Source organism: Capronia coronata (genome assembly GCF_000585585.1).
Source record: "Capronia coronata CBS 617.96 chromosome Unknown acBCG-supercont1.11, whole genome shotgun sequence".
In the NCBI taxonomy this organism is placed as follows: domain Eukaryota; kingdom Fungi; phylum Ascomycota; class Eurotiomycetes; order Chaetothyriales; family Herpotrichiellaceae; genus Capronia; species Capronia coronata.
This window is the reverse complement of record NW_006912903.1, coordinates 908,067-929,120: the sequence shown is the minus strand read 5'-3', so window position 1 is coordinate 929,120 and position 21,054 is coordinate 908,067. Positions and strand designations below refer to the sequence as shown.

General features: G+C 53.3%; 9 protein-coding genes across 9 annotated transcripts; 6 read left to right on the top strand and 3 right to left on the bottom strand.

Annotated features, from left to right (window-relative positions):
• Positions 1-107: 107 nt before the first annotated feature.
• A1O1_09110 (succinate-semialdehyde dehydrogenase) lies at positions 108-2,026 on the bottom strand (the record flags this gene model as incomplete). Its single annotated transcript, XM_007729966.1, has 8 exons — positions 108-244; positions 303-396; positions 461-870; positions 929-1,052; positions 1,111-1,339; positions 1,398-1,785; positions 1,848-1,935; positions 2,003-2,026. 8 exons carry the CDS (start codon positions 2,024-2,026, stop codon positions 108-110), a joined length of 1,494 nt encoding a protein of 497 aa, XP_007728156.1.
• Positions 2,027-3,720: 1,694 nt separating this feature from the next.
• A1O1_09109 (uncharacterized protein) lies at positions 3,721-5,478 on the top strand (the record flags this gene model as incomplete). The annotated part of the gene is made up of 4 exons (XM_007729965.1): positions 3,721-3,843; positions 3,918-3,977; positions 4,051-4,386; positions 4,444-5,478. The coding sequence occupies 4 exons, from the start codon at positions 3,721-3,723 to the stop codon at positions 5,476-5,478; spliced, it is 1,554 nt and encodes a 517-aa protein (XP_007728155.1).
• A 169-nt stretch (positions 5,479-5,647) lies between these two features.
• Positions 5,648-7,712, bottom strand: A1O1_09108 (uncharacterized protein; the record flags this gene model as incomplete). Its single annotated transcript, XM_007729964.1, has 2 exons — positions 5,648-6,652; positions 6,729-7,712. 2 exons carry the CDS (start codon positions 7,710-7,712, stop codon positions 5,648-5,650), a joined length of 1,989 nt encoding a protein of 662 aa, XP_007728154.1.
• A 1,396-nt stretch (positions 7,713-9,108) lies between these two features.
• A1O1_09107 (uncharacterized protein) lies at positions 9,109-12,789 on the top strand (the record flags this gene model as incomplete). The annotated part of the gene is made up of 2 exons (XM_007729963.1): positions 9,109-9,344; positions 9,399-12,789. The coding sequence occupies 2 exons, from the start codon at positions 9,109-9,111 to the stop codon at positions 12,787-12,789; spliced, it is 3,627 nt and encodes a 1,208-aa protein (XP_007728153.1).
• Positions 12,790-13,529: 740 nt separating this feature from the next.
• A1O1_09106 (uncharacterized protein) lies at positions 13,530-14,679 on the top strand (the record flags this gene model as incomplete). Its single annotated transcript, XM_007729962.1, has 2 exons — positions 13,530-13,763; positions 13,858-14,679. 2 exons carry the CDS (start codon positions 13,530-13,532, stop codon positions 14,677-14,679), a joined length of 1,056 nt encoding a protein of 351 aa, XP_007728152.1.
• A 259-nt stretch (positions 14,680-14,938) lies between these two features.
• On the top strand, positions 14,939-15,586 carry A1O1_09105 (uncharacterized protein; the record flags this gene model as incomplete). The annotated part of the gene is made up of 1 exon (XM_007729961.1): positions 14,939-15,586. One exon carries the CDS (start codon positions 14,939-14,941, stop codon positions 15,584-15,586), a length of 648 nt encoding a protein of 215 aa, XP_007728151.1.
• A 102-nt stretch (positions 15,587-15,688) lies between these two features.
• On the top strand, positions 15,689-16,573 carry A1O1_09104 (uncharacterized protein; the record flags this gene model as incomplete). Its single annotated transcript, XM_007729960.1, has 1 exon — positions 15,689-16,573. The coding sequence occupies one exon, from the start codon at positions 15,689-15,691 to the stop codon at positions 16,571-16,573; it is 885 nt and encodes a 294-aa protein (XP_007728150.1).
• Positions 16,574-17,081: 508 nt separating this feature from the next.
• On the top strand, positions 17,082-17,531 carry A1O1_09103 (uncharacterized protein; the record flags this gene model as incomplete). Its single annotated transcript, XM_007729959.1, has 1 exon — positions 17,082-17,531. The coding sequence occupies one exon, from the start codon at positions 17,082-17,084 to the stop codon at positions 17,529-17,531; it is 450 nt and encodes a 149-aa protein (XP_007728149.1).
• Positions 17,532-18,052: 521 nt separating this feature from the next.
• Positions 18,053-18,784, bottom strand: A1O1_09102 (uncharacterized protein; the record flags this gene model as incomplete). The annotated part of the gene is made up of 1 exon (XM_007729958.1): positions 18,053-18,784. One exon carries the CDS (start codon positions 18,782-18,784, stop codon positions 18,053-18,055), a length of 732 nt encoding a protein of 243 aa, XP_007728148.1.
• Positions 18,785-21,054: the final 2,270 nt, after the last annotated feature.

Genomic DNA, 21,054 nt, shown 5'->3' with positions numbered 1-21,054 from the left:
TTTTTTTAAGGTTGCGAGATAACATTCATCACTATTTTAATGTTTGAGTTCAGATGAGGTACTCCATCTCACAAAAATCAATCTCTTCAATCGCTCCGAATGTAATCTCATACCCGACTTTCGAGTGCAAAAGATGCCACCTTGGTAACCAGATACTCCTCGACGGCGACGTCTTTACCGGCTTCCTTGCCATAGCCAGATTCTTTGATACCCCCGAAAGGAGAATCTGCTGCAGATATAGAGCCTGTAAGACATACATCAGTAACTTTGGTAGTTGACGCTTGCATGGAGAAGAGTCTTACTGGTATTGAGCCCGATCATACCGGCCTCCAGATCCTCCACTAACCTGAAAGCTCGGTCGATGTTCTTGGTGAAGACATACGAGGCCAGACCCATCTTTGAAGCCATGACATTAGCGATGGGGTCGTAGTACAATATATGGCGATGGAATGGTACTCACACTCGTGTCATTCGCGGCTTCAATGGCTTCTTCCTCCGTCTCGAACCTGTATAATGTCACAATTGGTGCAAATGTCTCTTCCTGAGTGACACGCATTTCCTTCGTGGCATCGAGGATGATGGTGGGCTGGAAAAAGAAACCAGGCATATCTTTAACTCTGTCACCACCGAGAGCTATGCTAGCTCCGTGCTTTCTGGCATCCTCCACCTGTGAGCGAGCCCTGTCGAGACTCTGTGGAGTGGTGACGGGTCCCATTGTCGAAGACGGGAGGCTGCCGTGACCAACGACGAGCTTGGCAGTCCGTTCCATGAGGATCTCTGCAAACTGGTCATATACATCGCTTTGTACGTATACCCGATTCGCACTGATGCAAGCTTGTCCGGCGTTACGCCACTTGAGGTTCATGAGTGCTACGAAATTCATGAGTGAGATGCCTCCAGTATCAGGGAACGACCCATTTCCTCTTACCGTCGGCAGCCTGGACTAGGGACGCATCTGAGAAGATGATAAAAGGACAATTCCCTCCCAATTCAAGAGCCACCTTTTTCATCCCATCGGTGCATAATTTCGCGATCAATTTCCCTATTCGGGTCTATGAACAACACGATCAGGGCGCCATGTCTCGGTTGGCAAGAACTCTTGTGACTTACAGAACCAGTGAAGGTGACTTTCCTAACAAGCGGATGGTGACAAAGAGCTTCGCTCACTTCGGGCGTGTTCTTGAGACTCGTTGGCAAGACATTCAAGACTCCCTTAGGAAACCCGCCCTCTTCGGCCAACAACGCCAGCGTCAGCACAGACAGGGGTGTCTCGGGCGACGGTTTGATCATCATGGTACAGCCAGCGGCGAGCGCAGCACCGGCCTTTCTCAAAATCATACTGTATAGCAAACAGTCAACGTCGATAATGACGACTTGTGTTGAGGCAAGCCACTCACGCGACTGGATAGTTCCACGGGACCAGCGCAGCGGCAACGCCGATGGGCTGCTTGACCGTCATGACTTTCTTTCCCGAGACGGAAGAGTCGAAGGCGGTGCCATGGATCCTTTCGGCCTCGCCGGCGAACCACCACGCCGCACTTTGAGCGTAATCGATCTCGAATTGAGCGTCGGTGATCGGCTTTCCCGTCTCGTACGTCACGATTTGGGCCAGGTCGTCCCGGTGCTCTCGTATGAGACTGCCCCATTTCAACAGACATTGGTAGCGGAAAAGGGGACTGAGTCTTCTGTAGCCGAGGAACGCCCGGTGGGCAGCCTGTACGGCCTCTTCAACATCAGAAGCGTCGTTGTCTGGTGCAGTGGTCCACGGCTGGCCGGTGCCAGGATCTATGTATTGAGGTCAAAACCGTTATGCATACTATTAATTAATCGGGAGCTTTTTGACTAACCGATCACATCAAATCGTTTCCCCGATTTCGCTTCCAACCAGGCTCCATCGACCAGAGATTTGTTCTGGAACAGCGCAGGTTTGTTCAACTGCAGTTTGGGAGTGAGATATAGCACGTTGTCGACGGCCGCCGACGAGTTCTTTTGATAGTAGTACCTTGAATGTCGGTTGTTCGCCCATTTTATTCCGTGATGGCCCTGGGTCAATGATGATACGACTGACTTTGTGGTCTTTTGTGTTCTGGGAAGCTAGTCATTCTGGGACCGAAAGACAAAGAGCTCAGAATTCAGACTCTTATCGTTGGCCGGAGATCTATCCTTTCAAGAGACTGAAAGATTTACAGAGCCCGGGTTCCATCACAACAAGCGTTAGTAGGCGGGGATGACACTCCGTTGGCTCTACTCGGAGGACATCTATCATTCTGGCGGAGGCGGTTCCGGAGAGAATTGTTAGCCTTGTTTCCTTATTGTTCGAGATCTCACTTGTAGAACATCAGATACTATTGAAGACATTGGATGGCATGTGTGTGAAGGCGAGACGTGGTGGGGCTCAAGTATCTCATTTTCGCCGATATTGATGCCGCCACTATGGTATGGCATCGGGGCTCAGTCCGATGAGACCACGATAAGCACGCGTCGTTGAACTCGACGTGCCGGTGGGTCCCCTTAGCTATCATTTTTACATACGTATCATTCGCAGAGCCAAGAGGCCGATTGATGCGCATGGCGTGTTAGTGGTGCTGCTCCACTCTGGGCGGGAAGCCGATGAGAAAGATCCATTACTGGCGAACTGGGTTGGTCTGGCCAAGCTGGCAGCATAGCTGTGGTCGTTTTGTACCACAGCGATGGAGTAGAAGACTTCTCTCCAGGAAACCCACGATGAGTGCATTATCATGAGTTTGAATCGGCCTCATGCTCCCCTAGTGGCGCTATCCCTCGGATAGTGCTCCATTCCCTCAGCAGGGCAGGAGAGGTCTCAAATCTGACAAGCCATGCCTTCCCTCGATGTTGAGGCCACCACCGTCCCTTCCTCCAAGCAACCAAAACCTCTTGCGTGTCGACGATGCCGACATCGAAAACAAAAGGTGAGGATGACATGAAGGAGACTCAGGGACCCCCGTCCTGATCTACGTTTTGCAGTGCACCGAAGCCCGGCCCTGTGAGAACTGCGTTCAGTCAGGAAATGGTATGATACCACGAAGAAGACAAGTTTCCCTTGTAGTCAATCAGCACCCTCCTGACACAAGGAACAGAATGCATGCCCTCTGAGCCAGCCGCTTCTTCTTCCGGCAGACCGTTCCCAGAGCCAGGGTCTGTTAGCCTATATATATCCGGGATGACAAGTGGCTTGTTTCAAAATTCATGCTTACTTGGCTATACAGCTATGTCGAACGACTGGAAGAACGCGTGGCACAACTTGAAGCTCTCATTCCTCGAGAGAGCCTCGATCATCTGAACGTCGCCGAGAAGAACCCCCGTGATAAGACGCGATCGGCGATACCCTCACACACCCAGGCTCAGGTAAGATCATTGTAGCCGTGCCCTGAAGCCAATCTTGGTCATCAGCATGTGCGGATACTACAACGAGTGGGAGCATTGACTCTCTCCATGTTTTCTTAGGAGCCTCTGCCTTCAACCCACATCGCACAGCCTTACTACTTATTAGGTGAGAGCGTAGGTGGCCCAATCGAAGCCACCACTACAGCGCCTCCGGTCACAAGCATTACAAATAACAGCTGTTCTGCCAATGTCGTCCATGATACAGACCTTTTCGGCACACTGTCCGGCATTTGGCCGAATCAAACTCTGGCCGTGCCAGACGTTCCGGAACTGGGCGAAGACTTGGAGCGGTTCTTGATCCAGACCTATTTCGACATGGCTCACACCCAATATCCCTTCCTGGTCAAGCACGAATTCATGCAATGGGCCGAGTCGTGGAAAGCCCACAAAGATTCTCTTCCTCAAGCATTGAGATGGAAAGGCTTCTTCGTGAATATGGTGGGCCTTCCAGCAGAATCCCCGCTCTGTATACAGCAAAGTGGTCAAACGCTGATGAAACTCTTTTGTCAAAGGTTTTTGCCATTGCTTTCCTCATGACCAAAGCTCGGATGAATGGGCCAGTCAGATCACAGGTGAGGCAGGCCCTCAATCAATCAATCATGCCCTCCAAGTCAAGCACCCCAATTAACAGGCAATCATTGTCAGGCTTTCTACAACGTTGCTACAACAAAATATCTACCTTTTCTAACAACATGGGCCAACCCCGTTGTCAAAGCTCAGGCATATCTCATTCTCGCGCTCTATGCTCTTCATATGCCGTCCACCGAGAACATCATTGCCTTGTCCTCGTGGACCATCCGATACTGCGTGATGGCACAACTTCACCTGGCGGAAACCGAACCCGCACCTGTCAGCCGTGACGCTCAGATCCAGATCCAAGTCCGTCGGAGAGTCTTCTGGTGTGCCTACACTCTCGATCGCGCCGTCTGCAGCTCGTATGATTTCCCGTGTTGTGTTCCGGATCACCATATCACGGTAGCGGTGAGTACTACTGCACACTTAGTTCCGGAAAGTTGCTTGTGCTGACCAATGACGCAGAATTTTGCCAACGTTGACGACGACGAACTCTTTGTAGTCGCCTCGTCGCTGGCGCCTGGCTCGCAGATGGTCGGGTCCAGTGGCGTGACGAACGTGTCTTCGGCTCTCCACATCTTTGCCGGTCGCAAGATCGAATCCGAGATCCAAGAGGTGACGCTCGGCAAGGATTTCGTGCCACATTCGGAGGAATCTTTCCGGTGGCGGTCGACGGTGCTGGACAAACTGAAAGAGTGGGATCGACTTTCCAAGGCGTCGTCGGACCTCTCGCAGAAGGGGTACGTGAGCCTGCCCTGGCTGAGCATGATCTACCACTACAACCTGGTCACGCTGTACCGGCCCACGACGAGGGCGATCGTCCGCGGGATCGCCGGCGACTGGTCCGTCCAGGCGTGCAGCCAGGCGCTGTTGTTGTTCCGCAAGTTCCAGATGGCCCGGGAGATCGCCCAACCCTGGCTGGGCTTGCTCACGCAGTTCCAGATCGGCGTCACGCTGTTATACTGCTTCTGGGCCACCCCACCCCAGCTTTGGAGGGACTCCTACCGGTCGGCCGACGTGCCAGACGCCGTTCGGGCCTGTTCGAGCACACTGGCCATCTTCGCCGAGCGCTGGACCGAGGCCGAGTGCCTGCGCGACGTCTTCGAGACCCTGGCCCGCGAGATCCCGCTCGGCGAGTCGTGGCCCCGACCCAAACGCATGACGCCCGCTGGCGTCGCCACTGTCGAATCCAGCCTCCCCCACACGACCCAGGTCGTCGTCCACCGTCCTGTCCTGCGCATGATCCGCGAGATGGCCACCGAAGACTTTCCCGTCGACGATCGTCCCGTGATGCAGGAAATGGACTTGGACGACGACAACCCTCCGCCTTCGTCCGCCATTCCTGCTCTTGCTCCTGGCGATGATGATGGCGGCGGCATGGGCCTCCAATGGGCGGAGCACAGCTTCCCCGGTCCCGATCACAATTGGAACGATATGCCAGCGTTCCTCAACGACGATTTTATGTCGAGTTATGAACCATTCCATTATAAAGATATATGATGAAGCTTTCACAGCTGTTTCTATGAATGTGTATGTGTGTGTGAGACAGAGATTCAGCTTTGTTTCAGACAGTCAGGCCACCAAAAGAGGTCCATCAAGCCACAGCCCCACGTCTTCTTGTTCGCCCTATCTACCTCTCTAAAACATCAAATTCCCATACTTTCGTCAATCACAACTTGGAGTCCTTTGGCTCACAGCAACCACTCCGTTCCTCGTATAGGACGCTGTGGTTGGTTCGCTGAGTGCTCTGCGGGACGTCGAGGGCCGGGTTCTGTTCGAAGAAGCCGCTGGGCTTCAGGCTGACCACCATGGTATCACAGGGCATGACGGGATAGTCCTCCGGGCGAGGGTTGTGGGTCAAACTGATCGAGTGCCACAGGACAATATCCTCGTTATCGACCTTGTCCCCGCGGGCAGCCCAGGTGCCGACGTCGCCCGCCTTGCCGCCGACCTCCTCTGGCAGTGACTGGTAGGTGTAGTCGCCCGCGGCGTAGAGTTCGCCGTCTCGATACGAAGTGACCCAGAACGGCTGGGTGGCGTACTTGGCGCGTCTGGCGTGCCACGACCCCGGGTGAGCCAGGAGCATCTGCTTCGGGGCGCTGTGGATGGCGTACGCCACGGGATGCCCAGTCACCTTGTTGATAACGGACGGGTTGAGGATCTTATGCACCCGGTTAGGAGCGGCGGCCGACGGCCCCGATGTCGGCACGACGTGTTTCTTGGTCACGTAGCCGACGCCGACAGGGTTGTTCTCATCCAACGGCATAGCGACCGAGTCCTCCTCCATAAAGCTATTCCCGTCTCCGTCGATACAAGGATCGATTCGTAGGGCGAAACAATGCTGGTGAAATGGAGCCATAACTCCGTCGTTGACATTCGTTCCCCAGGGAACCTGGTGCCCAGGGGCGATAGGCACTGTAGAGAGAATACCAGTAGCCTGGATCCTATAATGGAGACCAGCGGCTTGGTCGAGGTGCCACATAAAGATATACTCGTAGTTACCAACCGTGATGATCGTCTGTAGGACAAGGACGCGAGATCGTGTAATAGATACCGTCTGAGTGGCACTATTTGTGTGTTTCCAGCCTATACCGTCGTCGATTTCATGCATACATATCGCATTGGGCCTTTCGACCACTTTGCCATTCGAATCGCTAATGGCGAAGGAGAAGTACTAAAAATGGAGAGAAGCTCTGGTTAAGGAACAGTACAAGTGGGTGGAGAGAAGAACAAGGAGGAGGAAAACACACCTTGATCAGACCCAAGCAGTCACAGCCCAGGGCCAGATTGTTGGCGGCAACACCGGCGCCGACGTCGCCAACGTCGAAGACGCTCTTTCTCGAATACGGCGTCCTCGGATCGCCATACGGGACAAACATTTCACTCAGGCTAAGACGGTGGAAAAGCTCGCGGCCATCGTAGGTAACGTCGTGGAGGATCATACCCTCGCGCCAGTTAAAGCCGACCCGGAAGCGCCACTTCTGCCAGGTCACCAGGTAGCCGTCGACCTTAAAGGAGGCGCCTAGCGGCTGGTGTACGGTAAGCGGTTTCAGGTCGGTCCGCTTCGCTTCGGTCTGTAGGTCGTGGTGCCACTCCTTAGGGGTGTGCGGGATGTACTTGAAGTCCGGGTCGATGGAGTGGTCTGAGCCGACTGGCAGACGCACAATATCGACGAGTTCCTTGGTGATATAGTCGACGATAGGCGAGAAGGGCAAGGGGTGGTCGTAGGCATTGGAGCCCGGGTGCGAACTGTCCCTCGCGTACAAGTAGCACTGTGCCTGGCGCTGGTCGCGCTGGTCCGAGTCGCGCCCGTACGGCCAGGTGTCGCAGACGACGGTGAAGTGGGCTGGCAGACCGTAGCGTTCGATCTCCTCCCGGACCCGCGGGTGCCTGAGGCAGGCGTCCCGGACCTCGATGACTTCGTCCATGTCGGCCTGGCCGTGGTACCGACCGTCGACTTGGACGGCTTTCTCCAGCTTCTGCGCGTCCAGGTCGACTGTCGCGAGGAACAAGTCGGCCGTGCCGCGGTGGTAGTACAGCGACGAGGCGCGACGCACCAGTTTGGGCCCGACCAAGCCATTTCGCTCGGCTACGAGGAACTTTCGCAACTGCTTCCTCGGCGGCTCTACTAGAGTAATGTTCTTGAAGTGCACGCTGTGGTCCGGGTTGGCGTTCTTGATCAGCATCGACGTGATGGCAATCTCCGCCGGCGTCAAGGGGTCGAGAGGATGCATGGGTTGTGATCTGAGAGCCTGAGGCTCGTAGTGAGACAAAGAAACAGAAAACGAACAAACTGTACCACTGACTCTTTGAGGAACTGAACCACAATAACAGATGACTTGTCAATGACCCAGATCCAAGTGCTTATGTACCTTATCATTCTTCAGAAGATATGGCCCTACCTTAGGTCAAAGCCAAGAGGGGCTCACTCATAGGCCAGGCCAACAAGCGCTATGCCGTGGGTTGTGGGGTTTTCGGAGCGTCGCCATGCTTCACCCCGATAGTGGCCGTCGGGGGCTCACCACGCCGACGGAGTACTCCGTAAGAAGATCTTCTTGACAGGACTCGTGAGCATCAGAATATATACCTAGGTAGTAAGCAGGCGATGCAGACAGGGCTGGGGCACTTCCTACCTGCCCCTTAGTAGGCAGGTAGGTATGTACATGTACTTTAGGTTAGGTGGATTTCTGTGCTCATCTTGTCGGCAAGATAAGAATACGACTTATCGATTGGTCAATCGGAAGCTCTATCACGTGGTCTAGAAAGGCCTGGCGTACGGAAGCGAGTTTATCCGGACGTCTTCGCTCCTGCCGAGTATTCTCCTAGGCGCCTACTATCCTTCTCCTTGCTATACTTGGTTTACTCTGCTAATAGCTCTTTCCTGAGTGCGCTATGGATTGTTCCGTTCTGTGAGTCTTTTGTCGAACGCTCTATACTACATAGGTAGGTAGAGACCCCTAATCTGTGGGTGAATAACGTGACCGTGTCACGTGCCAGCCGCCGCCTGAGATGCTGGTTACGTATACGGCCGGGGCATGAAAGCGGGCCGGAGGCAGCGGAAAATCCAATGCCGGTCACAGCAGTCGTATCGTATTATTACCCAATTGTACAGATTGCGACGCCGGGGCCGAATAATACGGGAAGTTAAACCTGAATTGTACTTTGGCAGGCTGGTCGCAGCCGCGGCCACAATCCACGTTATGCCTCTATACAAAGGTGTCCGTCTGTAAAGCTACCTACCCTCAGCAGAGCCCAGGACAGAGCAGAACACCACCAGACAACCCAGTTCCTCACGAGTGAAGTACCTATCCGTGTATCTCCTAGGCTGTGCAACCTCTCTACCGCCAATACTCATCTGCGACTCAGCGACCACATCCCACCAGCCTTCAGCGCGCAAGTCGTCATCCTCTCGCGATTCCAAGATCGACCGATACCATCGACCAATTGTGGCAGAACCGCGAAAGCCACTTCTCTTCTCACTTCGACTCGAACCCTGTCTCTGCTGTTAAGACTGAGCCTTAGGTCGCGTCATACTACACACTGAATAATGCAGTCGCGACAAGATTCACAGTAGCCAGCCCGCCTGCCATATGACGGCGCGATCAATCCCTCTCCCGCACACCACTCACCATGAGCTCTCTTCTTCACCCTATCCATAGCGCGAGCCAGAAGTGTCGTCCGAAACATCAAGTCCTTGTCTTGAAGTGTTATCCCAAATACCAGAAAACCGTGCAGGAAGTCAAGCCCAACTCGTCCGAACTGAGCTACCTGCTATACTATGCGAGTACGCGACGACACAAGCTTCAGAAAGTGGGAGCCTTTTTGGAGAAGAAGAATGCCAGCGACGTTTACAAAGGAAGACTCGGGTACGATATCTGACTTCTCTCCCCTCTTGTCGGGACCCTACTAATTGCGCGCAGAAATGTTCAGGTCACTCTTCAAATCCTCAGTGCCATTATCGACAAGGCTCCCCGCGATCTCTCTCTCTACTCCCGCTCGGTCCTGACGATCCTGGACTCCGTCCTCCGCTCCAAAGATGTGAACATGGTGGAAGAGACCATACCAACGTTTGAAGCCTATTGCAAACATGTCGATGCCGCATCTTTCAATGCGGATCAACAACGGGCCCAACAATACTTGTCCATCGTACAACTCTATGCCAATTACGCGGCCAAGTCCAAGCCCGTCGACAAGAAGGCTGGCGACTCGATCCCGCTTTCTATCAGATGGCGGACGGTTGGACTGCGCGCTCTACGTGCGGTCGTGGCGTCGGAGGCGCTCGCTACTGAGTCGGCTCGACAGCTCAATATGGTCATGCCGGTCATTCTCGAGAACTTGTCGCTAGATGAAGAGAACATTCTGGCCACGCTGCAACAACGGGCCACAACCAGTGAGAGGCTGGACGATGAGCTTGCCCGACGGCGGCGCACGAGTCTCACAACAGTCACCACGGTGGATACGGTTGATGGGGACCCAGCTACGGCCGTCGAAACCACTGCCGGAGCGGATAAAGTTGCTGAGGAGGAGGTCAGAGCATTGGCTCTGAGATGCTTAAAGCAAATATTCTCTGTCGGAATCGGTAGCACCAGAGGTCAAACTCGCTTGGCCACCGCTTTGACCTTGAAATTCATCGTCTCCAAAAGCCCGCCTCAGCTGACGTCGCAAAAGGCAAACGAGGGTACCTGGGCGACCTCCTTGTTCGAGACCATCGCAAGATGGACACCTGTGCAGGATCGTTTCATCATCGTGCTAACGGCTATGGAAACTCTCGTACGCACCCCTATCACGGAAAGCTCACTCGAGAAACAATTGGTCCTCGCCACGATGATTGACTGGCTCTTGAGCTCCAATGTGAATCTGATTGGGCTGAGTGTGATGGATGTTCTGCTGGGACTGATCCACCATATGCTACTGCTGCTCCAACTGGGTGTCTCCAACACTCGAATCATCACACCTCAGCGCAACGATACTATAGGCATTTTTCGTGAGGTCAAGGAGGCTTTCGATCCCAGCACAATCGTTACCGGAACCGAAACAAGCCGCGCTACCCCTAAGGCCGAACTGACAGCATCGCCGTTTCGGCAATCGCTCTTGCTAAAGCTTCAAGATTGTATCGCCTCGCTGTCCAATCACATCTACTACACCGACCAGATCACAGACATGCTCACAGCAATTCTGGCCCGGTTAAAGCCCTCCCCTCAATCAGATGTTCCCACTTCTGCGGCAGCCATCAACGATCCAGCCGCCGCAGCAAAGGCGATCGCAGAGTCAGCAAGCATCCACGAGGACCCTAATACATCTACATTCTTTTCCTTCCATACCGCGAGGCTCACAGCCATGCAAGTCATCAAAAAAATCCTGGTTCGTGCTAATAGCAAGCACAGCACTAAAAACGGCGCAATTGAAGCACGTGCTCGTGTCGGAATACAAGTTTGGGAAGGCACACAATGGCTCCTGAAGGATGAGAAGAAAGACGTCAGATTCGCCTACGTCGATGCGCTTTTGACCTGGCTCAAGCTGGAGACCAATAAAAACGACATGTTCCTGCCTAGGGATGGTTCCAGGAAGCCTTCACAGAGTAAGAAGAACACACAGCTGGCGGGCGAGGTCAACATGGCCAAAAGAGCCGTCTCTGGTGCGTCTCGGAGAGAGACAAAGCCACCGCACTCAAACTTCCTGGCCCTGCTGCATCTCGCCATCTATGACGGCTTTCTGGACGACGCCGAGGATGAGCCCAACATTCTTCTGCTATATCTGTTGTTGGCGAACCTGGTAGAGCGTCTCGGGGTGAATGCGGTCCGAAGTGGATTGCCGATGATTCTTAAGCTGCAGGAGACAGCTCTGAACGCGCAGGTGCTCTCCACGACGGGAAGAGTCAACGTAGCAACTGTGGTCCATGGGTATCTATGGACTATTGCCGAAAAGTTCGATTTTGGGACGAGCGCCGTTAGCCTCGAAATCAATGCGGAGATTTCCCGGAGAAAGCGGTTTGGGGTGTGGTTCGACAAAATCAAGTTTCCTGCCTTATCCATCAGGGAAATCCGCAAATTTCCATCAGTGAACGAGAAAGCCGCAGAGTATATTGGAGACGCCGTCGAGACGATCAAGCCTTTCTTGTCTGTGTCTGCTTTGGTTGACGAAATTGCAGCGTCCTACGACAATTCTCTCCTCACTCCGCCAGCCTCACCACCTACTTCTCCTGGTCGCCTCTTCTCTGTGCCGACGCTGGGGTTTGGCTACGGGTACGGAACTGCTCCCGCCCTCAAGCCGTCGAAAGAGGCCCGGCTACCACAAAAAGTCAAGGATGAGATGAAGGCGGGCTGGAGCAGAGATGCATGTATCGCTGCTATCGAGAAGGAAAATGCTGCTTCCATGACAGGCTCACGGACAGGCGCTTCCTCCGTCCCGAGAAATCATCTCCATGTGAACGGCGTTCGCAAGCGCGGGTCTGCAAGTGGCCAAGAGTCCCCCGTCAACGCCAATGGCAACACAACCCCTACATATGGACTGGTTAGCGGCTTGGGAAGTTTGACAAGAACTAGAAGACCAAGTGCCAATGGGTCGCCGGCAAGAGAGCCTACAGCTTCTAGCCGAGATTCCACCATGAGAGTCAGCGATCTCAAAAGAGTGCTCTCTGGTTACGCTGCGGGCGCCAGACAACAAAGTCCTCTCCGGCGAGCTTTAGCTGGGTCTCGAAGAAGTAGAAGAAGCAGTGGGACAAGCAGTATGGTCAGTTGGGACGAGGCCGACGACCGTGATGGTTCAGTCCTGGCCTTCCAATCAGGAGGGAGTCAAGCTGGCGCGGACAGCCAGGCTACAGATACAGGCTCTCGCCCACAGACCTCAAAGTCAAACAACCTTGCTGCCGCGCAAGTGACGGAGACTACAGATAGTGGCAACACCCCTCCGACCGGTGCCAATTTCTATGATCAGGTCACCAGTGATATTCCGCCTGTGCCTAAGATCCCTTCCACCCTCAATCTCCCCGGGACTTGGCCTCGGGATGCTTCGCCTGCCCGAGCTGCCGATTCGTCAAAAGACGAGGCCTCTTTGGGGCCACAAGAAGCTGGCATGACTCCTCGATCGCAGAAGACGACAAACAGCGGGCGGTCCCCTCGAGCTGGACGAGGAAAGCAGGAATCGCTGAGGACATCCCGGCCTACCAGCAGGAGGAGTCTTGTGGCGCCGTCGTTTGCCTCGAAAGATAAGTTCGACCTGGATTCTTTGCTGGCTGGAATTCCCTCAGGTGGCGTTAATGGAGGGCCGGACAAGGAAAATAGGGGGAGTCGCTTAATACGGCCGCCTTATTAGCGCTCGGGCAGGATCTCGGTCGGATGCTGTCCGTAGCAGCTTCAGCCCATGCCCTGGCTGACTGTACATTAAGGACAAATAGGATCTTGGGGATTTGTGTACAGAGTAAAGCCATAGAGGCACGTACATAATGTAATTTCTGAACCAAGCCGGAACTGATCGATTGTGAACCGAGCAAAGTCCGCATCGCTCTCCTGTGCCTTAGTCTCCATGGTCGATTATATTTCCATTCAACAACTCTTCTCCCGTTGATTCCCAGCGGCAGACTGTTATAAATGGGTGCAGAGAGCAAAGGGTCGAGAAATCAGAAGTCAAAAGACAGCCGGGGACAGAGCAGATAAAGCGGCATGATCAGTCACAGTAAGCATTCCTCATTGGGAAAGGCTTGGCCAATGAGCTTAAAGGCGGCGAGTTGGGCCAACAGCAACTTGAAGATCGCGATATTGTACAATTCATTCGTCTGTGTTCGACCTAGGTTCTACAAATCAAGTAAACGGTGGCCTCACATTGGTCATTGATCATGATGACTGTGACGACAGATCGTTCACGATGGATGCAAGTCTCTGCCTCTTATCCACGGAACCCCCTAGCATGACCAATCGATTGATCTTGAGCTGGCAATGAACTATCCAAGATCTCAGATCACTTAGGGAGCATGCGTGATCCAGTCCATACGGTGGGCGACCTATGAAGAAGAATACGAATCTTCCAATTCTCCGCTGCGAGGAACTACCTCAACCATGGCAGTATCGTCCGGACCGGACGTGGTCGACCCGATCAAGGCATCGACTCTCCTCAGCCTTGAAGGAGGAGGATCGCTGCGACAACCAGCCACTACCACACCACCAAACCCAAGAAACCGAGAGATTCGAATTGATGGATTGAACAATAGACTGGCAGCCGTGTGGACTGGTGGTAGGGTGGTGGGTGTGGGCTCGTCCGGTCTCAATGAGGATGATGTTGGTCAAGAAAAGGTGAGCGGCACAATTCCCTACGCCCAGCTTCAACAGGGCCTGCCTCCCTGAATAGCAAGACCTGAGCAACTGACTGTGTGTTTGTGGTATGCAGACCTTGCTAAGCCTCCATATTGTTGCTGCTACGCTCCTGGGCGATCATGCCCGCCGTCAATACACCAATCGTCAGTTTTCGATCAATGCGTCAGTTCCTCTACCGCCATTGCCGCCCACTGTGTACACGGTTGTGCCTCACACTTACCAGACCATTCCTCTTCTGCATGCGTTACTGGCCGAGAAGCTCTCCGACTCTGCAACCGCTGTTGAACTTCTGAAAGACGTGCGCTTACTCCAGTACTTCGATTTCGCCGGTTTGGCTGAAGCCCTTAGCGAGGTCAGTGAAGAGATTTTCCAACGAGTCAACAGCGGCAGCAAAGAAACCTCCAATGGCAAGGTCAGGGATGTTGTACTAGTCCAAGGTCTTGGGCATGCAATTTCAGCCATCCAGCGAAGAAGTGGACTTGTACAGGCAAACGCACTTCTTGCCGGTCTCGTGCGAAACATCACCCAGCTTTCGCGGATGTCGCCCAATGTACTCGTCCTTGTAGATGTTAGTGTGGAGACTGGCTGGCCAGCAAGCGGAGAAGCAAGACAGGATGCTGCCAAGTCGAAGAGACACATTGCTGGCATTGAGCTTGACTCTGCCTTTGCCAGTTCTTTTGGGGAATGTTTGAGGATGATCTGTGGGCATGAAACCCTGTCAAAGACTTTAGATGTGGCATTCGACACAATGGTCGTGGTGCATGATGGACTCGGGAGAGCCGATGGAGCAGTAAGAGCCCGGAAGAAGGCCGGCCGACGCATTGTTGAGATCACGAAGGATAGAATGGGCGACTTGTCGGGTTTCTGGGGGATGTGGTCACTGAATGACCCCTGAACGACAGTCGAGCAGCTCTCATCCCAGTCATCACAATGGAGTTCGCCTTTCAAGCAAGTGATCGTCTCTACAGTTGGACACAGCCCAGCTCGACCTTTCCACAGTTACGTCCAGGAATATCAGCAGCCTCGCTCCTGCGACGCTTTTCGGTGGCAGGTTCCTTCCTTAGCAGATCTCAACGGCCGCATCACACAACAACCAGTCCATCCCCGGCCCACCTTCATCATACTCGCGATACACACGGTACGAAGCATACATCATGGAGCTACTCTTCCTATTTTATGTTCTTTATGTCATAACAAGCCTTGCGTTAGGGCTGCTGGATCAGGAGTTTGTGGATTTGAGCCATGATTACTTTCAGGTCTCCGCCCGATCGGGAGTCCCGGCCATGCATGCAGCATTACTGCCTCCATCGGGAATGGTGGTCTTTCTTGACAAGGTGGAGAACTATTCCGAGCTGCGTCTGCCAAATCAGCGGTTGGCCTATTCATCACTTTACGATCCGCAAATACGCAATGTGAGCCCCTTGGCGGTGACAACAAATCCCTTCTGTTGCGGTGGTACCTTTCTTGCCGACGGACGACTAGTCACACTGGGAGGAAATGCGCCTTTGCCGGAGCTTGATCCAACCGTTGGAGACGGGTTCGATGCTATCCGCTATATCGGAATGGAGAACGGGGACTATACTTGGGAGGAACCTGGGAACAAGTTGGCCTCAAAGAGATGGTATGCTTCCGCACAGACGATGGCAGACGGCACAATCTTTGTTGCTGCTGGCAGTCTGAATGGACTGGACGTGCTCAACTCTAGCAACAATAACCCCACATATGAGATACTCGATGTCAATGGTCTCAGCAATGGTCGGAACTTTCGAATGGACATCTTGGTCGAAAACATGCCGTACTAGATGTACCCGTTTCTTCACCTTTTACCGACCGGTCTGCTTTTCATCTTCGCGGATAGGTCATCTGAAATCTTTGACGTCGCTCGCAATCGCACTGTCAAAAAGATGCCCACAATGCCGGGCTTGCACAGAACCTATCCAAATACCGGTGGCAGTGTGATGCTCCCATTGCGCATAGGAGATAACTACGAGCCTGAAATCATGATCTGTGGCGGGGGACAGGTCCAGGCCTCAGACAGCCTGTGTGATGCCTCTTGTGGGAGGTTGAAACCAACCAGCCAGAAACCAATATGGCAAATGACTGCAATGCCGCAACCTCGGGGCATGGTAGAAGGAGTTCTTCTTCTCGACGGGAATGTCCTTTGGATCAATGGATGTCAGGCGGGAGCACAAGGGTTCGGACTGGCAACTGCCCCAGCGTCGGAAGCTTTGATCTATGACCCAAGGACCAACTCATGGTCGGTCTCAGGAAGGACGACGATCGCTAGGCTGTATCATTCTGTTGCCATGATGCTTCTGGACGGGACGATACTGATTGCTGGAAGCAATCCAAACGAACAGCCGCTCCTGGAAACTGAGGTTGAAGTTCACGATCAGTCCAAAGCATTCCCGACAGAGTTTAGGGTGGAGATATACACACCGTCGTATCTGAGAGGAGACTATCCTTCCAGAAGGCCCACCAACATACGACTATCGAGCTTGGAACTGCAGCTTACGACTCACTTTTCCCTTGAATTCGACTTCCAGAACATGAGCTTGTCCACTCTGGATGTCATCCTGTATGCGGGTGGGTTCGTCACGCATTCTCTGCACATGGGACAGGTAATGGTCTACCTTGACCATACTGGCTGGGTAGATGCTGGAGATAACAGCAAGAGGGTTGAAGTAGAGATGGCTGATGGAATCAAACTTGCACCGGGACCCTACGTGGTATACGTCGTCGCAAACGGGGTTCCAGGGGTTGGTCAGTTTGTCACGGTGAAGGTGTAAGATTGCTACTTATGTGGCCGGCTATACGCTCAGAATGAGCCTCATTTATAGGGCGAAAATTATCTGCAGCGTCTGCTGCCAGGCATGGCTTAGGTTACCTACAACAATCTCATGACTATGGCTTGCCGTATGTTGATGAGGATGAAGCTGGCAAGGCTGCGAGGGCTGGTTCCCCAATTCATTGAGCGTAGTTTAAGCCCGCCGTACACTATTTACGGTGGATCATTAAATCCGAAACGTAAATGTACATGGATGTCACTTTAACACACAGCACAACGTACCTCACGACGTTTCCGGTGACCATTGTGCCAATTGATGAATGGCCGAAGACGCGACGACTGCACCTTCGAGTCCCTTGGCGGGTGCCGGGGCGTCTGCGTCTGCTTCTGCTTCAGAACACAAGTCAGTCCCGCGCCCAGATTCCGCCGCGCAGTCTACTACCGTGCCGTCTGGTAATCCTGCAGCAACAACAACAACCACAAACGAAAACACCACTACTGCTATCACCATGCCGACTTCACCCGCCGCCGCCGCGGCCACGGAAGCGTCTGGCCCAGTCGCACTGGATTCTCCTCTGCGAACGACTCCCATCCACCCATCCGTCCCGTCTGTCAAAGTGCCAGACACAGCCCTGACTACCGAGCCCAACACGAACCCCGTCACGCTGCGACCCTTTACCGAGGCCGAGCTGGAGAAACATGGGTTCGAGAAACTGCGAGAGCAGATCGTTGGCGCTTCGAAGTCGGGCTCGGGTAAGGGAGGATCTGGAGTGACGGAGAAACAAAAGCAGGAGATTGAGCGCATCAGGGAGGAAACCGCGGCGTTGTTGAAGCAGAAGTTGGACGAGAGGGAGACCAAGGTCCGCCAGATTGAGCGGGAGATGGAGGTCAAGGCGAAAACTCGCGAGGTTGAGAGGAAGGTGTTTCAAAAGAAGTTTGGGGCGGGGAAGGATCTGTGATGGAAACATATTCCAGAGTGACATGACTGTCGACTCTTTGGGAGGCTAATGGCTATTGCAAAGACAGGACGGGCAGGAAGGGCTTCTAGAAGAACTTCGGGGCTGGCAAGCATCTATCATGGAAGCATCCTACGGATGGCATGACCATCGATTGTCTGGGAGGCTAACGGCCATCGCGGAAGCAGAGGAGGCAGAGGAGGCAGGAGTTTGTGTGGATCGAAGAGATGAGAGCAATGGCCACGATGTCTCGCTTTTTCCTTTGGCCTACGGCTTTGCTATCAGCGGCGTCTGATGGACGCTATACAGAAGAGCCTGAACACCGGCAAGAAACTCATGGTGTCTTCATGGGACTATCGGAGGCAACTCCTCCCTTGCAAACACTTCAACACCACAACGGAGCCATCCCTCACCTCTCCGTGTTGGTCAATTAGCACAGCCGCTCCATCTCAAGGGTCTCCCTGGCTCCAACCGCTGCCTCCTTCGATCCTGCATCCCCAGAGCGTGAACCTCCGACTTCCTGCTCAACCACACAAGACCAGCTTCAGGTCAACACTATCCTCGCAATCATGTTGTTGGCCCCAATCATCCGAGGTGTTGTACGCGGCGGTACAAAATTCCTCATCAGCCGCACACTTGACGCTAAGACAGTTGCCATCGGCGACCTCCTTGCCATCAACCTGCGGGATCAGAGTCATCCCGTACTCCTGGAACGAGTACTTGATCGCAATGTCACCGGTATAATCCTCATAGCCGCCCTCGTCGGCCACGATTTCTTCATCAGAATCCTCCAACCACTCTGCCTCACCAGCATCGATCATGCTGAGGTCGTACCAAGTGCGCTTGGACCCTTGGATCCACGTGTATTCGAATTGCACGGGCGACGTGTTGTCCGTGTCTTCGCGCCAGATCTTCCAGCTGACGCCCACCTCAGCGTCATGCTCGAAGGAGTGCGAGACGCTCTCCTCGGGCTCGAGAGTTTGGTACACCTCTTCCAGTGCGCCCGTGTCGCCGGCTCCAGTGCCGTGGACAATGGTGCTGTAGACGGTGAACGGGCATGCGTTGTACAGTGTCGCTTTACCTGCAGTGGAGCCGGTTTCGTCGCGCTTCCTGGTTCTCATGCGCCCACCGACAGAGTCCTCGGTGACGATGGGTGCCAGGACCTCTGTGGGAGAAGCGGCGCCCAGACACACCAGCAAGCCAAAGATGAGGGTGAAGATTGATGCCATCTTCGAGAATCCAGAGCTGAAGGCCATCTTGTCTCAATGATGGAGTGTTGAGCCGTTGTCTGTGTCTGATGAGCTGGTGAAGGGCCTAATTCAAGATGTCTGCTATGCTGGCTTGAGTCAGATATCTCTCTCGAATGTGAAAAGATGTGCTTCAGGGAGGAAACTATACTATACCTTGGAAGACAAGACGCAGAGATGTCTCGACCAGATTCGGTAGTTGCAGAGACCTGAGGCAAAAATCACTTATAGCATCACGACAGATGCTCCCCTAATATATCTTTTCAATGGACTAGAAAGAAGCACAGTCCGAAATCCGTTCCTCCTCACCGCCCCCGAGATCTGCGAGACTTACATTGTAACAATCATCAAGGCCGGTGCTGTGGCGGTTGAGTTCCTTACAATTCCGTAATCTACATTCCCGATCTTTGTGAGATCCAAATAAACCTTCATTCTCGTGGTCAATCATATTAGACGGCGGATATTACAGATTAGGAGTGTTTGTGCATCGCATTGAAAATGTCGATCGTCTGCGGTCGGTCTGAAGATCAGACGCGCAATGCTAAGCAGGTATCATAGTTATGTTGAATTCAATGTCGCATCGCTCCGGAGAATACTTGCTTCGGAGGTGAATATTACCAGGCGATCCCAAAAGCTTGACTACATTTATAGTTTTGATCATAAATACTACTAGGATCGGGAGACTTTAAAATTTTAAAACTTGAAGGTAGGTAGGAAAGTTCTTACATTTCGCTTCCGACGGAAGCCGATCAGGGCTGATCGGGCGTTCGGATTCCGGAACCCCTGGATCTGCGCAGCCTTGCATGCACGCATGGATCGAAGCTTATTATGTAAGCGACATTCCCCACTCCCACAACTCCTGTGCTACCAGCCTGTGCAGAGCCAAAAAGATGTGTCATACCGTCCGGACAAGTTCTCTGCGTCCCATGGAAGGGAAGTGAATAAGAACTGCGGACGACAGATCTCAGACTTCAAGTCCGACTTCATTATATTATATTTTCCGGAGTTGACCCTAACTCGTCTGTCTCCCTCCATATAACGTGCCTCTAACAGCGTCGACGGCGCTCAGTACCTAGATGTTGACATGTATATTACGGAAGCACGAATGGGAAGGAACAATTGAAGAATGATGGTGTCTATCTCCTATTATACGCGCCATCTAGCAGGTAGAGGGTCCTCGACTCGTCTTCATCATCATCATCATTGGACACTGCACAACGGTCACAACGAGTGCGACCAATCTCAGTGTGACAATTGATCGCTTCGGTGTCCTTCGGCGACCGCGGCAGGAACACGGGGGGAACTGTAGACACGCTCCCACAGCTCGTCCAACCGATTGGTGTCATCAAGGTTTTCTGAGACCTGACGGTTCTCGGCGTACACGGCTGCCAGCCCTTCAATCCTAGGTATTGTGCCTAGAGATTTTGGACCTGTAGACTGGAGTTGATATCTTGACATAACCGGGAGTCCACCCAGTTCATGACTATGTCTCGCTCCGACCAACACCAGCAATATCCATACCAGGGGCCTCCATCATGGTCATAACCGTTTCTAGTAGGAAGGTAGGAAAAGAGGTCGCTGGCTCGCACCACAGATTGACTCCGTCTAGATCATTCTTGAGACCAGATCTGGACAGTTGGTCGAGCTCGCTTGAATACCATTGAAGCGCGCTAACTCGCAGACAAGTGTGAAGATTCTTTCGCACGATCTCAGCTCGTTTGCCGACGGCATGATCTTTTGCCATTTCTGTGGACAGGAAAACGCTCCGCCAGTATCGTCTTCGGAGTGGTCGACGCCGTCGAAGTATACTTCGAGGAGGCTTTTGACCTTTAACTTGTCCAGGGACGTTGACTTCCGGGATTTCATATACTTCAACCGGTCCTTTGCGGTAGTTGCCCGCTTTTTAGCACGATTCGCCTCCTCTTTCCTACGAGCGGAGGGCATCGGACCTAGTGAATTAACATACCGCTCCCGGTAGCCATCGACGAACGTTGTTCATTGTTCCATGGAGAGGCCAGCCCACTTGAGGCGTGTACACGTCATTTTGGTCTCCGCAAACGACCTGGCTCTAAAAGCTTGCTGTGCTGACATTTTGACGCCGTTAGGTGGCTTGTCCCACCTGAACGCACTCCCCTTCACCCAGGGGATCATCCAGGTGAAGATCGAAACCCCCAGATCCTGCGGCCTCCATCTCTTGTCGGGGAGTCGGGGACCTAGTCATCTGCCTCGTCTTCCAACCACGAATAGACGCCCAGATCGGAGTTTGACTACATATGTAC